At 40.1% G+C, this 16519-nt stretch overlaps 1 protein-coding gene and 1 pseudogene across 1 annotated transcript in view; both read right to left on the bottom strand.

The window, feature by feature from the left end:
• Positions 1-1293: 1293 nt before the first annotated feature.
• Positions 1294-1462, bottom strand: LOC122795132 (annotated as a pseudogene).
• An 850-nt stretch (positions 1463-2312) lies between these two features.
• The window catches only part of RNF212 (ring finger protein 212), a 575632-nt gene continuing 561425 nt past the window's right edge, over positions 2313-16519 (bottom strand). Inside the window, exons 5-6 of the mRNA XM_044063463.1 lie at positions 2481-2524; positions 2313-2389 (exon numbers count right to left, since the gene is read on the bottom strand). Of these exons, the coding sequence (XP_043919398.1) occupies positions 2313-2389; positions 2481-2524 (121 nt within the window). The remainder of the gene's footprint in view (positions 2390-2480; positions 2525-16519) is intronic.

The raw sequence follows: 16519 nt of genomic DNA, 5'->3' as shown, positions 1-16519 counted from the left end.
GAAGTCCCGCCAGGACCAGCTTCGACCTCCGTTCTTTCATTGCCCTGGGGTTGAACGCTGCACAGATAGTACAGCCCGAGGTGAGTTGTTCAACCCCAAGGCACCGAATGCACCGAGTGTGGCCATCAGCCGGGGAGAGCTTATGGCCACACTCGGTACATTTAGAAAATATGGCTTTTGGGGCCTCAGCCATTCCTTTTTTTTTTTTTTTTTTTTTTTTTTAAACTAAAAAAGAAGAAAACAACTACACACACAGACAGGCCCCAAAAGACACACAACAAACACTCACACACTAGCGACCAGCGAAGGGAGGGTATTAACTAAAAATGAAGGAACCTAACACAGACACACTTTACAAATATTACTTTAAGCTAAAAAAGAATTTCCTGACTAGAAATAATTCGAAAAAGTTAACTTTTTTTCCACTTATCTGACAGAGCTCAAAAAGATCCAGCCATCACAAGCGCGGCAAACTAGATCTGAGGTCATGGAGGGTTAGCAGGGGATTATGGGTGAAGGGAGGGGATAGGAGCTCGGATCCATTAGCTTGAAACAAGTTGCCGGCTCGGATCCGATATCGGATCCGTAACCCACAGGTTGCTGACAAATGAACATTCCTACTTCAGATCTTTTCTTTTGCCAAGGAGACCATATTACCTTTTAGTAGACAAAAGAAAGGAGTAGAGATAATAGGAGAGGGACTGTAAAGCTCATCTACCAAGGTGAAGTCAGCAGATCATTGATAAGCTAGCAGCATGGAAATGCACTTCTAGATAATGTATATCCAGGATTTTTTCTGAAGTTCCATCTTAAAGAAAGACAGCTTTAGCAACATCATCCTACACAGGTACATGCTGCAGCCCCTGTATCAGCAAGTCACAACTGCAACAGGATAGAGCGTATTCTACTATGAACACGACAAACAGTCTAAAATATCTTCCAACAACCTAAATTTAGGCAGCTCATTCAACTTACCAGTGCCTAACTCACTGGGCGGGTCTGAAACTAAGAGAGTTAAGATAACTATTTAAGGGCTCAAATAGCCAAAATGCAAAGACATATACCTCTTGCTACATCTGTACTTAACTTATTTTGAACACCCCACACCGGATTTCACACAGGTATGTGAATGTCCTCCAAGATCTGCCAGGCACTGACTGATAGTGAAGCCACAGAAACAGTTATCATCTGTCTTGGTTATAGTTATTCATACTGGAAAGCAAACAAGTACTTGACATCATACCTAACTTTTATTTTTTTAACCACTGTAGAACCCTCCCCGGGGGGGGGGGGGGGAGGTGCACCGTTCCAAGTACTGCAATACCAGGTCGATGTGTGAAGTGGACGGAGAAAGCACCTATTCCATCTTCCAATTCCAAAAATCAGTTTAATAAATGGTCCCCAGATAAGTGACATATCAGATATTAAACATAACTTTTATAATATAAAATTGCACAAGTATGTACAAGTTTTTAGTACAGCTTGAAAAACTTCAATGTACAATGAGCAATACTTGTGACAGATTGCTGATAATATCTTATCTGTAATTAATTTCAAGATGCATACCCCAGTGTCAGAGCTGAAGGTACACATACCTAAATCACCAGGTTTTCAGCCAAGGCCAAAGACAATTGGGGCTCACATTCTGACTATCCAAAATTAGATCATTACTTGGAAAGTCTGGTTAAGAGATGCAGTTGTACATTCAGGTCTTGACCTAAACTTCAGATTGCTTGTCCTTGTAGAAGTGCTATAACTTGAGCCTAGAGTTACAAGAAGAAGAATTCCCTTTAGTCTCACTGAAAACAGCTTTTGACTTCCAACATCTTCACCAAAGTAGGCCGACAGCTTTTCTCTCCTATACTGTCTAGGAGGTGGTTTAATGTGTATATTTGACAGTTCTCAACACCATGCTCTTTCCCAAGACACTACATGTAACACTAGTGCAGTATTGGCTAGTATCTTGATAGACATTGTTTAGGCATGCAAATGCAATACTTATTGACAGGAGCAAGGACTGAGGTCCAAACTGTGTAGGTGAGAAATGGCATGCTCTGGAAAAATGGTTTATTTGTTTGTGTTATTGGCTTGTTGCTTCATAGCATGAATTGTGGAAGACACATCATTATCCACTAATTAAGAATTTAGCCAAAAATATACCAAATTCCAGGTGACAGGAAATACACAATCAAGAAACCAAGAATGTATCAAGCAGGCTCTTCACTGCTAGATCACACTACATTTTCATGGTAATTCCCATTTAAAGCATTATGACAAGACAAAACTAAACAGGCGGGTAAAATACTTTGCACTTACATATCAGAAGATAAAGATGACAATGAATGATGAGTTGCAGACCTTGACTGTGAAGGATCTAGTACTGTGTTTGCTGGACAAGCACAAGCAGAAAATACATTTTTAATGAGGGCATACTGCATCTCAGACTATTTGTTTACAAATTACACACGTGTTTAACTTACATGGCTTAAGCACTTTGGCTGATGATGGTGGCCCCATGCTGGTGCTGTAAAGAAAACAGAAACATATACTTCACTGCCTCTTCTATAAAACTGTCTTGAAAAGTAAGTGAAAAAAAAACATTCTAAATGACTGTTCATTGTAATCAGTTCTACATCTCATTAAAAAATTAAATGAGAAAGTAGCAATCATCATTACAGCACTCTGCATTGATGAGCTACATAATAGCAAATGTCTATCACAAAGAAACTCAAACAACAATCTAACATATAGATTTATATGGTGACTGTACCTAGGTTTTCATGGTGGTAAGTCTGAAAATCGCGGCCAGACAACATACGATACATGCAATACATGCTCTTAGGAGTATATTTCTGTCACCTAGATTGACATGGCATACATTTCCAATTCCACTTATAAGCTTTCTTTAGAAGGCAACTGAGTGTAGAACAGGAGTGAAGCATAAGCAAAACAACCATAGTTCATCTATGAAGCAGAATCAGATACTTGCCATCATTTGTCTTTATAAGAAGACAGTACTCAAAGAAAAGGCAACCATTTTGCTATTGCACGGCTTACCTTTTCAGTGACACACATGTGCAAAAGAATGGAGACAGGATGGGGGACCTAATTATCTCATCTATTCAACAATAAAAAAATGTTGGTATTATTACACAATCAATGCACCTGCAGATGAAAACCTGATATATTCTGTTTTACTGTTTTGCATTTAGTAACCAACCAGGAAAGTCTACTGAGCCACAATACATAAAAGACAGCAATGATTGATCATCAAGAAGGCCCTCTACAATGATTAATTTTTGGGACTTCCTCTTTTGTAATCTCTAGCATCAGCAAAATATTTGGCTTCCATGATCATTGGGTCTATGGATCAGGATAGGGCTCCTCCAGTAAGCACATCTCATGGTATCACTCCATACTAAAAGACCATGCTTATTCCTTGCACTCCTCCAGTTTCACCCCATGCACTGCATATGCCTACCTACAAGAGATTAAAAGTAATATAATAAGCACCCATTACAAATGAACTTTCACATTAACTGATACTATGAGTATGTATCTATTACACCTGACTTTGTACTGCACTGTATTCTGACCAACCTTTATCCACAGTAATCTTCAAACTAAACCTCTCTGGGTGGTTAAAGCCAGGTCAAATGCAAAAGGAAAGGACTCATAAGCCCATCTTTTGATATTGGAAGGAGTCAAAGGATACAAAACTCCTGGAATCATGGTCTAAGGAGCAATCCATCAGGGATTGGGAGGGTGGCCTAATGGTTAAGATGCTTGTCTTACAAACACAAGATGCGGGGTTTGAGTCTCACAAGGGATAATTGGCTAGGCTTAAAATGGCTCGCAAGGGCAGTTAGCTTAGTACTAATCTATGAACCTATAAAGGTACAAACGACAACCAAAGAGCCAATACACAAATATCCACGATGGACACATACCTAAATTAGGCACTTGAAGCAGCCACATTCCTGGTACAGAGCCATTTGAAGGCTAGATTTGCAGACAAGCAACTATACATACACTGGCAATAAAATTGGGATAGGACTTGTTTACAAAAAGTATCCATTTCTTAACTACAGCAAAGGCCACAAGGAGGTGATTGGTCTTTCTGATGTGATATAGTGTTTGATAAATCCTGTTCCCCTTCTAAAAATGATGGTAACAAGCAAAAGCCCAATATTTTGTGACATTTAAATGTTATTAAAATTGGAAACAAAAGTACTATACAACAAAAATGCTACTTTATAATGATGACAGGAAAACACTGAAAAACTCCAACTTTTTTCTCTAAATTAAAAAAAAAACACTTTCTGTACTTCTGTATTTTGAAATACATGCAAGCTTAAAGGGAGAGTGTCAACAGCAGTTTTGTTCAGTTCAATTTGAGCATGCATACAACTCAAATGTGTTCCTTTTAGAATGCTTGTCTTTTGAGACATTTGCGAACATAAGCCTGTTTGCACAATTAGCAATATAAACAACATTCGTAACTTCTCAAGCAGTTCAAGTTACAGTGACAGCACCAGGAAATGTCTTCCCTGGTACCATTTAATGCTTGAGCTGATACCACACTATAGTTTGTTAAGTCATTTGATTGTTAGCAGTATTAAAGGAACATGTAAATAATTGCTTAGCTTAACAACAGAAAATAAAAGAAAAAAAAACAAAAACAAAAATTAGCAACATTTCCAGTGCAGTGAATTCTGCACAGTGACATTGTTTGTCTTTCATTGTGACATTTTACATAATTCATTTCAATAATATCTAACTTAGATATGACCATACGAAAATAATATATACAAATTTGCTCAACAAATGACAAGCAAAAGTTATGTTCTTGCCGTAACGTTAGATCTTCATGAGCTACATCCCTCTACTTCAACCACAGAGGTGGCAGTTGCAGGCACTAATTGCTTGATACCTTTTAAGATTCTCTCAGATTCTGTTACTTGTTCCCTCAGTGGTCCTTGCCTCCTCCTTCTATTCACACTGTGATTGTACTCAGGAGCAAAGTATTTTCATAATGCTGAAAACACCAGCTATAGGTCCTGTAGGTCTCTCTAAAGAACCTACAAGGAATGTCTAAAGGTGGGTGGGTTTATTGAAGTGAATGGATATAGATCATGAAGATATAATGTTACAGTAAGCAGGTAAGTTTCATATCGAACTTGATCTAGTCCATCTAGTTAGGACAGAACCCCCATTAATATGAAATACCCTTCAATGTGGTAGCTCTAAAAGTAAATGTGGACACTAAGACTGTGTACTGCTTACACTTACAGTGGCTTGCAAAAGTGTGCAGGGAAGGTAATATTGCAATTGCACATATATCATTTACCACAGCATTTCTAAAGAAGGCTAAAAAAGAAGACAGTGTTTTAGGTGAATGTGTTTTGGGTTTACAAGGTAATGCTCTGTTGTATTGTTTGGTAACAAAACAAAATGCATTCCTGCTGCCACCTACACAAAGTGACTTTGGAAACTTTTTGTCTTTTTCAGGAAAACCTCATGTAGGCCTTCTTATTTAAAAGTGGTGGGGTCAGTGGGTCAGGAATGCGTCTGATGCTTGAGTTCAAAGATCTCCCCAAATCTGGGGTTGTGAGGAGGGAAAGTTGGTAAGGCATCCCATTCTTCCATATCTGAATCTGGCGCAGGAGAACCCTTGAGGCAGTCAAGATACTTCCTTTTGCATCTCCCCTTCTTACCCATACACAGAAAGACATAATCCTTCTGTGGGGAAAAAGGATCATCCTGTCCCTTTGTCAGCTTTCTGGAAGATGATGGGGTCAGAATTTCAAACTGGCAGATATCTATGGGTAGAGCCAACATCCCAGACTGCTCCTCCAGGAGGTCTCCCAAACCTGCATCAAGGTCTGTCTCACACCAAAATAGTGGACACACTGATCTCAACTCCATTGGCATCTGTACCAAAGTGACTTTATAGTTACCAGTACTGAGGTCAGCATCAGTGGTAAGGTAGGCTTTAGGGTTGAGACCTTGAATGCTAAGATGATTGACACCGAGAATGTGAAACTTAGTGACTGACAGCACCGACCAGGATGGTGCCAAAGCTACCAGTGCAGACGAGGAGGACAACATTGAAACGACAATTTGTACCAATAGCAACCTATGTGTTGGCTGTTGAAACAACCACACTGACACACTTAAAACTTGAAGACAACTCGGGGAAGGAAGAGTAGAAGCACAGGGAAAGTGATCCTTTCTTGCCGCCTCTAATACAGAGGAGGAAAAGTGTATAACCAGTTTAGTTTGAGCTTTGATCAGTGTCCCCATCATCTTATCTCAGTCAACACGAAGAGAGAATTTATGCAGCTATCTAGAGAACTTGACCAAGGCTGCAGATGTACGCTGGAATACAGGTACCTGGAAAGCCAATGCTTAAAAAAGAAACTACCCACAAACTGTCTAGTCTGCGCCAGCACAACAGTAACTTATAATATGGAACCCCCAGGTACAGCTGTTGCATTATGCGTATCAGCTCTTTTAGTCACTTCCTCATGAGGCACGCTATCTAACTCCAGTCTGAGCAACTTGGAAAGGGAATCTTTAGAGAAAGAGTGATAAACCCTTCTTTTTTTCTTTTCCTCTGTCCAGTTTCTAAGGAGAAGAGTAAGTTAGCAGAGGTCCCATCAATATGAGCTTCCCTTTGTATTTTTGAATGGTTCTGGTACTTAAATTCTTGCAGAACTTGCAAGAGGAGTCCAGGCATTCCACACTGAAACACAACATATAAAAGGTAGGACGGCACTGAAGGATGATTTTATGATAATGCTGGAATCATTATTTAAAACTTTTATGCTTAGCCATTTTGAAGGGAAAGCAAAAAAAAATGCTAACCTCAGAAATAACAAAGTCAACTATGGAAAATATACCAAAACAAGGGAAAACAGTCAAAACTGTGATTCAGGTTCACAATTCTGTTGAGGAAATGGCAAATTAGGCAGTGACTACTAACTAATTTTAGTTAAGAGTCAATGTGAAACACTTAGAAAGGCACAAAGTAGTGCTGGGGGGCAGGAGAAAAAGGGGAAAAAAAAAGTTATGTACTCACCATAACTTTCCATCTGTGTTGTCCATTTTCATTCTTCCTCAACGAATGGGTTCAGATCTGATCCTGGGATCCGACTCTACCACTTTTTTTCTTTTTTTTTTTAAACAAAAAACCCCATCTTTATTAAATTATCACATATGACATAGGCAACCTTATATTTATATAAATAAAAAACAAACTTTGACAACACTTTAGTTGCAAACATTACGTATCACAGACACCACTGAAATAACAGTAGTTGCAACATTATACATCACTTATAATCTAACCAGTCACTGTCAGTTAAGCACTATACTGTACAGCTCATTCAAATCCTGCCTTCTTTTAAACCTTGTTCCTTCTCTGCATATATTGTTCCAACAATTCCCAGTTTTCCTATATAGTTTGCCCCTTCCCTTTTTTAAGATCCCAATTCCAGTTGTTTTATCTCTCTTACTATATTCACTACTTCTATTTATTTGACATTTGTTTAAAAATAAAATAAAAAATAAAAATAGAAAATAAATAAATACTTCTAGTAAAATTGGTTTAGACTTTGATTTCCATTTTCTAGAAGTTGCTTTTATGGCAGCCACCATAATAAGACTCAACAAGGCTTTACTATGTCTAGGCAATTCTGATTCTGTATCATACCTCAAAAAATAATCTCACCAGTCAATCTAATCTGTTCACCCAGCATTCCCAACAGCAAGATCCGCAGGGACTCAATAAAGTCTGCCAACTCATTGCACTCCCAAAAAACAACATGTTCCCAAACACCTCTTTCTTCCCCATCACATCTCCTACATTTGCTATCCACCTGAGGAAAAAGTATTTGGAGTCTACTTGGGGTATAAAAATACCCATATAAACACTTCCAGGCTAAGATCCTAAATCTTCTAGACTTTGTTCCATATTTGGAAGATATACATATATCCCCCATTGTCTCTTTACGAACTGCTTATCCAGTCTCTCTTCCCAATACTTTCTAAGCTCCTCGGATTGAATCTTATAGTTATCATGCAATATTTTATATGCTCTAACTAAAATCCCTATACTCAATCAGTTCAAGTCTCCCCTAAAGGAACACCTTACCAGTCATTGGCTGTGTTCCTGCCACTCTCCCGGTTAATTTTGTTTCTCACTTATATCTACTTTTCCCACCTTAGCTTGTATCTTCATTTCTTTTTTGTATATAATATTTCCCAGTACTTGCATTTGTGCTATTTGCTTGCAGTGTATTATTGCTTGTTATTGTATTACTTTTGTTGTATTATATTCAGGATTGTTTGATGCAGTACACTACTGTGGAGCTTTTGTCCCCGGGTCTCTGTTGAAAACGGACCCCTGGTCCAGTCGGACATACCCGGTTAACAAATGTAATAAATAAATAAATAAAATTACTCCTTTTTTAATGGCAGCTTCTGTTCTAGATTCTATTACAAACTCTACCAGTGCTAGTCTTTTGTTTAAGACCCCCCCCTAATTTCTTTTCTCTTTGACTATACTCTGATATCAATCCTTGATAGGGAAGCCAATTTCTAACCTGCAGTCCAAATAAATTCTTGGTATCTTCCCATTCTATTACCTTTACCTTTCTAACTAGTTTTATTTATTTATTTATTTTACATTTGTTTACAGGGAAAGTCTGACTGGGATAAGACCCATTTTCAGTGGAGGCCCGGGGAGAAAAGCTGCACATATAGAGATTATACAAAACTTATACAAGAAATTATACAAAAAGTGTACAAGACTTACAGTACACCAGAAATTACACTGTGTGGTATTTTAGCTGACATTTTTATTATACAATCACCTGCTATAATTCCTTATTGTAGTGTAGACATTGTAGTTCCTCAAAGTAAGCTGAGGAAGGGTTTGTAGGGGGGAAACTGGATAGAAAAAGATGAGGTTAGACATCTAGATGTGAGACAGAGCACTGATTATGAGGAGGTCAGGGAAGAAGAAAAATTAGGTTTACTATCACATGTTCGACATAACATTGTTCGAATGTACAGATGTCCGAACCAAATGTTCAGAAATCTGAACACCGAACAGTGTAAATGTCGAACCGAGCATTTCAGTGCAGTCGAATGTCGACTACACTGAAATGCTCCTACCTACACAACATACTACAACAGGTTTCTGCAGGGGGGCAAGCTCCCCTGCACCCCCCACACCCCCACTACTTATATATATAATTTATGAGATTGCACTACAGTGAGGGTAAGGGTACATTTCCCCATCCCCACTATAGTGCAATCTGCACCGCAATGTTGGAGCTGACAACAGCGGCCATTTGCTCATGTCAGCTTAGGCATTGTGGTGATCACCCTACTAGTTCCGCCACGTGGTTTTCGCATATAGTTCGTTCGTCTACAGGAGCAAAGCTAGGTGTCTTTAAGATAATTTTTAAGAATCTTTTTGAACTGGTTGGTATTTGTGTTTGTTCTGATGCTGTGAGGTAGTGCATTCTAATTTGTTGCTATATGATGAGAAAATAGGGAGTCCCAATACCTTATTTGCTCCCAATACCTTAGTTCCTTTGCCAGTTTTCTCCAATACATTCCACCAGCCTCTTGCCTATTGCCTGCATCCCTAACTGCAATCATCCCTATCAGCAGAATCTCTTTTCTTCATTCTCATGTTGTTTTAGTTTTTAAAACACTCCCCGCTATTTTATAAATATAAGATTCTGTATGATTGTTGTTGTTCTTCTTAAGAGGTCTGCATCCAAAATCACACTTTCTCCTTATATGGATATTGTTGGACCAATTCATGTGTGAGTACATAATTTACTGCTATTGCCTTTGTTTTAGCTTCATTAATTGTGTATCCTGAAAAGATTTGAAACTGTCTTAAAATGTTCCACAATACTGTAATGTCCTTTGCTGGTTTTGTCATGTATAAAATAATATAATCTGCAAACAGAGCCAGCTTTTCTTGACTGCCATACCAATTATATCCTTGAATTTCTGAGTCCCTTATTTTCTTTGCCAGTGGTTCTAAAAATAATGCAAATAACAAAGGAGAAAGAGGACATCCCTGCCTCGTTCCTCTACTCAAGCAGAAATTATCAGAGAGAACCGCACCCACTTTAATTTCCATCTGCAATCCCTAATACATGCTCCTAATCAACCTTATAGTTCTATCAGGGAAAGCAAATGCTTCCATTGCCCTGCACATGAAGTCCCAGTCTACTCTTTCAAATGCTTTCTCTGCATCAAGACCCAACAATGCCAATGGTATTGTCTTACATTCTACCTCATCTCTGGATCATCAATGTCCTGTTAATGTTGTCAAATGTTTGCCTCCCCTCCACAAAACCACACTGATCTATATCTATCAATTTTGCTATCACTTTTGCCATTCTTTTAGCCATTATAGACAAACACTTTATAATCATGATTTAATATTGAAATGGGCCTGTATGAAGCTGGATCTGATGGATCTTTACCCTCTTTAGGTATTACAGCTACCACCACTTTCTCCCACGATGCTGGTACTTCTCCTCTTCTTAAAATACTGTTAAACAAAACCTTCCAGATCTTTATCAGTTTTTTCCCTCCTAGCTTCCAAACTGCCACAGGAATACCATCTGTTTCTGGGGACATTCCTGTTGATTGATTATAAATAACCATTTTTATCTCATCTCCTCCTATGCTAACTGTTAGTGATCGAGCCTCATCTACCTCTAACCTTGGCATATTTAATTCTTCCGTAAACATTTCCACTTGTACCTTTTATTGATTTGCATATTTCTCTGCTTTATACAAACTTTCATAATTTTTTCAAACAATTTCTAATACTTCTACAGGATCTCTTGTTATCTTCCTTGTTACAGGCTCCCTAAGCTTGGTAACAGCCTTTTCCACTTTCTGTTGCCTGAGTCATTGTGCTAAAAGTTTTTGTGCTCTAGAATTATTATCAAAAAACATTTGCTTAACAGCAATCTTTCTAAACTCATGCATATTATCAAGGTAATCCATTATTTTCTGTTTAGCATTCTGCAGTTGCTCCTTTTCTTGTTCTGAGAGATCCCTCCTAACTCTGCCACTTACTTTAGATTCTAGGATCCGAATCTCACGCTCTTCCCTTACCCATAATGCCTCTGATCACTGTATTACCTCAGATCACATTTACTGCTATTATAGAATATTACAGGAAAAAGTAACTCAAGATAGCTATGACACAACAGTAATAGCTGAAAGATCAGGAGCTCAAACAGGAACTATGGTTCCTAATAATAATTCCATTAGGTCTTTCCCAAGGACATGGGTAGGGGAAAAGTGGGAAGAAAGTTAAGGAAGAATAAAAATGGGCAACACAGATGGAATAATATGGTGAGTACATAACATTTTTATCTGATGTTGTCACAGAGTCCGCAGCTACAAATAACTTGGAAGGATGTTCTGGTGCACTGCAGAACCGAATGATGGCCAAACATGGAACAAAGCATATCTTGGTGACTGTCCCTGAGGGGGAATTGGGCAAAGAACCTGCTGCATTTGTTGATGAGGGGAGAGGCAAATAGGTTGCAGCACAGTTGACCCCATTTGTGGAAGATCATATTTTCCAGTGACTGATTGACAGACCACTCATAAAGCATCAAGATAGTCCTGTTGAGCTTGTCCGCTAAGATGCTGGCTTTCCCCCGTATGTGCGGTTACTACCAGAAAGCAGTTGGAGGAGTTCGCCCATTGCCAAACACTCACTTCTTCTCGGCACAGGGGATAGGATCTGGTTCCCCACTGTTTGCTGATGTACCAGACTACTGACATGTTGTCCATCTGAATAGCAATAGTTCCTATTGGAAGAGAGCTCTGAAAGGCCTGCAACACTAGAAGCACCAATCTCATCTCTAGAACACTTATATGCAAACTGGTTTCTTACTGGGACCACGTGCCTTGAACTCTTGTGTCTCAAGTAATGCCCTACACCCCAACTGGGAGGCATGTGTGGTCAATGTGGTATTTGGGAAGGAAGAATAAACGGGTGCTCTTGACAAATTTCTTTGGAGTGTATCCATCATAACAGGGATTTTCTGCAAACTTGAGACAATTTATTGGATGTCGTAAAAATTGGTGATGAAAAGACCATTGCTTTGTTAGGGTGCACTGAAGAATTCTCATACAGAGACAAGCAATGGGCATTAAAGTTATTGCAGCAGCCATTCACCCTAGGGCTTTGAGTACTATTCTTGCTGGAAGAGAAGGATGAGAAACAGACTGACTGACATGCAATTTCAAGGTAAGAATTCTGTTTTGAAGCAGAAGAGCTAGACAGTTGACTGTGTCTAGATGAACCCCTATAAACTCCAAGACCTCAACTGGTTGAGATGTGACTTTGAAAGATTTATCGTAATCCCTGCAGACTGAGATAAACTGAGTAGGTAATCTTTGACCTTTTCCAAAGGATGCCTGGTTGTTGCACTAAGGAGCCAGTCATTTAAATAAGGAAACACTCTGTATCCGCGCAGTCTTGGATGAGCTACCAAAGCTGCCATGCACTGGGAGAACACCCTGGGGACTATGGTGAGACCGAAGGGCAGGGCTGTGAATTGGTAATGAATGGCTCTCAGCCAGAAGAGTAGATATTTTCCAGAGTGGCTGTTCATTTTGATATGATAGTACACATATTAAAGATCTAGACAGCACATCCAGTTATCCTTCTAAATGAGAGGTAGAATGGACTGAACCATGACCATCCAAAATTTGGAGTTCTTTACAAATTGGTTTAGATGACTGAGATCCACAATGGGACTAAGGTCCCCTATTTTCTTTGGCAGTAAAAAGAATCTTGAGTAAATCCCAGATCCTTTTTGGTCTGGGGGGACCTCTTGGATGATTCTTTTGCCCAGCAGCTTTTTGAATCTGTAGAGCTACTTACTCCCTCTGATTGGGTGGAACATCATGGAGAAATTTTCTTTTCCTTTGGGAAACTTGTAAAAAGAGAATGAGATATCCTCTGGATGTGATCGACTGCACTCATAAGTCTGTTGTAATGGCCATCCAGGCTTTTGGATGCAAGGACAAGAGCCCCACGACTGCTTCCAGAGAAGGACAGTCGGGTAATCTTTCAGAAGCGCTGAAAGGATCTCTCCAAGAAATAATCAAGATCTTTGATTCTGCAGGCTCCCTCAGCCATGAGGACAGTGTCTCTCATTATAGTAATTTCACCCTCTGCCTCTATAAGAAAATTCTCTGCGTGGCTCTTGGAAAGGCCCTTGAGATTTATGGAACCATGTTTTTTTACCACCGCATTGATTCCTGGAAAATGGTTTCTGTGGGGCTGAAAAGCAGATTCCCACAGTAGATAAGGTCTTTTCATCCTTCTCACTGCAGCAGAATGTCTCTTTAACCGCTGGGTCAAACAAGCAAGATCCATCAAAGGGAGCATTGATGAATGATGCCTTAAAAGGTTTCACGAAATTGCACAATCACATCGAGGCATGTCTCCTAATGTCTATGCCTGAACAGGAAGCCCATAAGGAACTTTCAGCTGCATGCAAGATTACCCTCATGGACACATTAGTAATGGATTGTAGGGTAGCCGGTCATGAGGAAAAGGACTGCAGACATGGACCCCAATAGTAGTGTTACAGAGTTCCTTGACTAAGTCCCTCTGTAACCTAGTAAAACATGCCAAATAATTCAGTGACCATAAAGTGAAGGTCGCTGATGCATGCACTTGGTTCCCAAACCTGTCCAATGCCCTTGACTCCCTGTTAGGGGGATGGACAGAGGAGTTCTGTTCAGCCAGCTCCTTATTAGTGGCTGCCACAATAACCATGGTATTTACTGGAATACCCTTTGTCCAGTGTTGTCTGTCCAAAGGAGCACTCAAAATCTTGTCTGGACATTTGGGGATTGGTTCTAGAGAGTCTGATTCCTTCCAGGCTCTGCAGACGATGTCTATTAGCTTGTTCACTGGTGGGGTAACCCAAGGCGTAGAGAGTCCAGACCCAAAGGATTCCAAGAACACTGATTCCTTCTGGAAAGGGGTTAGGGAAGACCAACCACCTTTCTGGCAGAAGATCCCTAAAATGTCTCCAAATGAGACATCCTCAGGTGGATATCTGGGGAACCCTTCTCCTTCTTCAAAATCGGTGTCTTCTGTGAGGGATTCCTATGGGGAATCCAAGTACCTCCTCTTGCATGCCCTCTTCCAAGGAACCTCCTCAGTGGGATGTTCCGGGAAGGCATCAGAAGAGATGGAATATTCCCTGGTGGGAACTGCTTGGAAGCTCATCTGGGCTGGCTGTCCCTGAGGTGTAGGATAAGAAAACTCAGACACAAAATCCAAACACAGACTGGGGTATGGATCTGAAGAAGGGAGAGTTGACACCACTCTAGGATGTGAGAGTACCCTCTCCACCACCTCAAAAGCAGAGGGACCAGGAAAAGCAGAGGAAAATCTGTCCAGAGTCTAGGCTCTCAGAGCCAACAGTCCCATGGCCTCACCAACCCTCTGCTCCGTGGGAGGAGTTGGGGCTGAGCTATCTAACACCGAAGCTCAGAGAGGAAGCAATGGCTCTGAAAATTTTGGAGTCAATGTCAATCACTCTGATACAATGCCAATACTTCGACTCTGAGAGCAATCATGCTCCAACGGGGTGAGAGCACATTGAAGTCGCCTGAGTAGAAGATGAACTAACCTTCAGATCTAACGGTTGGACTCTTGGGGCTCTTAAATCTAATGACTCCAAAATGGTCAGCTCGGAGAAGGAGCAAGAACAGGCTGGAAAGAAGTTTGAAGGCTCACAGATCGAATGGGAGATAGAGCTGGCAGGACCCCCATCTGGATCTGTGTTCTGAGGAATTTTCTCATCATCTTATCCATCTCTGACTTGGAAAAACTTCAAGAAGACCTAATGGAAGAGGATGTGGAAGGTGGCCTTGACGTCTTCTTGGGGGTCTATTGTAAAAAAAGAGATATTAATCTCGGGGATACCGGCTACGGAGAAATCCTAGCAGCACGGAGCCGAGGAGATGTGACTGCAGATGGTGTCTGATCCAAAGACTTCAGAGTTGAGGTCTCAGAAACCTTCTTGGGAGGCTCTGAATAAAGAGTGGACTGAGAAGAACATGCAGTTGAGCTTTTATGGTGCTCCCTGGTGTCTTTTGATTTTTGAGAGGGGGTTTGAGCCCCTGAAGAAGAAGCACCTCCGGAAGAAGCTGAAGCCAGAAGGAGCCCTTTTAAAATAACATATTCCTCCTATCACTTATCTCTGTAGTGCTAAAAGCTGCACAGAGCAAGAGGTGTACAAATGTGTTGGGCCCAAACAATTAACTCACTCCCTGTGGGCATCAGAATTGGGGATCTTATGCCCACAGGAAGTACATTTCTTAAATCCAGTTGGCTTATCAGCCATACTGAAAAAACAAGCCAACGAGTAGAGAAAAAAAAGCTATTTTTTTTTGAAGAGCCGGAAAAGGAAGATAAATGCTAATTACCAGCAATGGTATAGCAGGAAACGTAAGATAAAAGCTAACTACCAACAATGGTATAGAACAACAGACTACCAAAATGGTAGCATAGGATTACCGAAAAAAAACTTGGTAAGGAAAAATTGTTGAGGGTAAGGGAGATACTTAGAATACTAAGGGAAAGAAAAGTATATAGGAGAAAATAATTAGTTATTCACTCACTATAACCCAGAAGGAGCTCGAGCAGTTGCATTCCCGACCAATCTTGAAGAGTGGCAAATGAGATCTGAGTTAATACAGTAATTAGGGGCATTATGGGTAAGGGAGGCATTCGAGAGTTACATCCTAAAAATCTAAAGAAAGTAGCTGAGTCAGATAAATCATTCTTTGACGAACAAATGAAAATGACAACATCAGACTGAAAGTTATAAACTTACCATAATGACAGATCCATATTGTCTTCTTTTTGTCTGGTTCAGAGTGTGGGTTGTTGGATCCATCCAGATACGACCTTGGCACCTTATATGAAAGCTTTGGGTCTGAGAGCTCTGACTCCTCCTCCTCTACCCTCAGTTCCCCTCTCCTGCCTGAAATACCTCAGATCGAGTTTGCTGACTGATCATAAAAAGATAACAATATTTATATATATATATATATATATATATATATATATATATATACACACACACACACACACACACACACACACACACACACACACACACACACACACACACACACACACACACACGTAAACATATATGTTAAGATGCCAAGAGATCAGACAGGGTTCAAAAAAGGATCTGGCTGATTCTTAGGGGCATAATGACAATTTGGAAGGGGGAAGGATGGAGAGGAGTTGTACAAGATGAATAGAAGGCAACACAGATCTATCGCTACGTTAAGTTCATAACTTTTGTATCTGATGTTGCCTTTTTTCATCTGATTCAACATGTAGAACAGATTTTCAAGGTCCTGAGCATGGCACAGCTAAAAGATGTGCACGTCCTGGACTGCACATCTAATT

Source organism: Protopterus annectens, chromosome 2.part1 (assembly GCF_019279795.1).
Source record: "Protopterus annectens isolate FY-2018-M chromosome 2.part1, PAN1.0, whole genome shotgun sequence".
NCBI lineage: Eukaryota > Metazoa > Chordata > Ceratodontiformes > Protopteridae > Protopterus > Protopterus annectens.
This window is presented reverse-complemented; position numbering and strand designations above follow the sequence as displayed.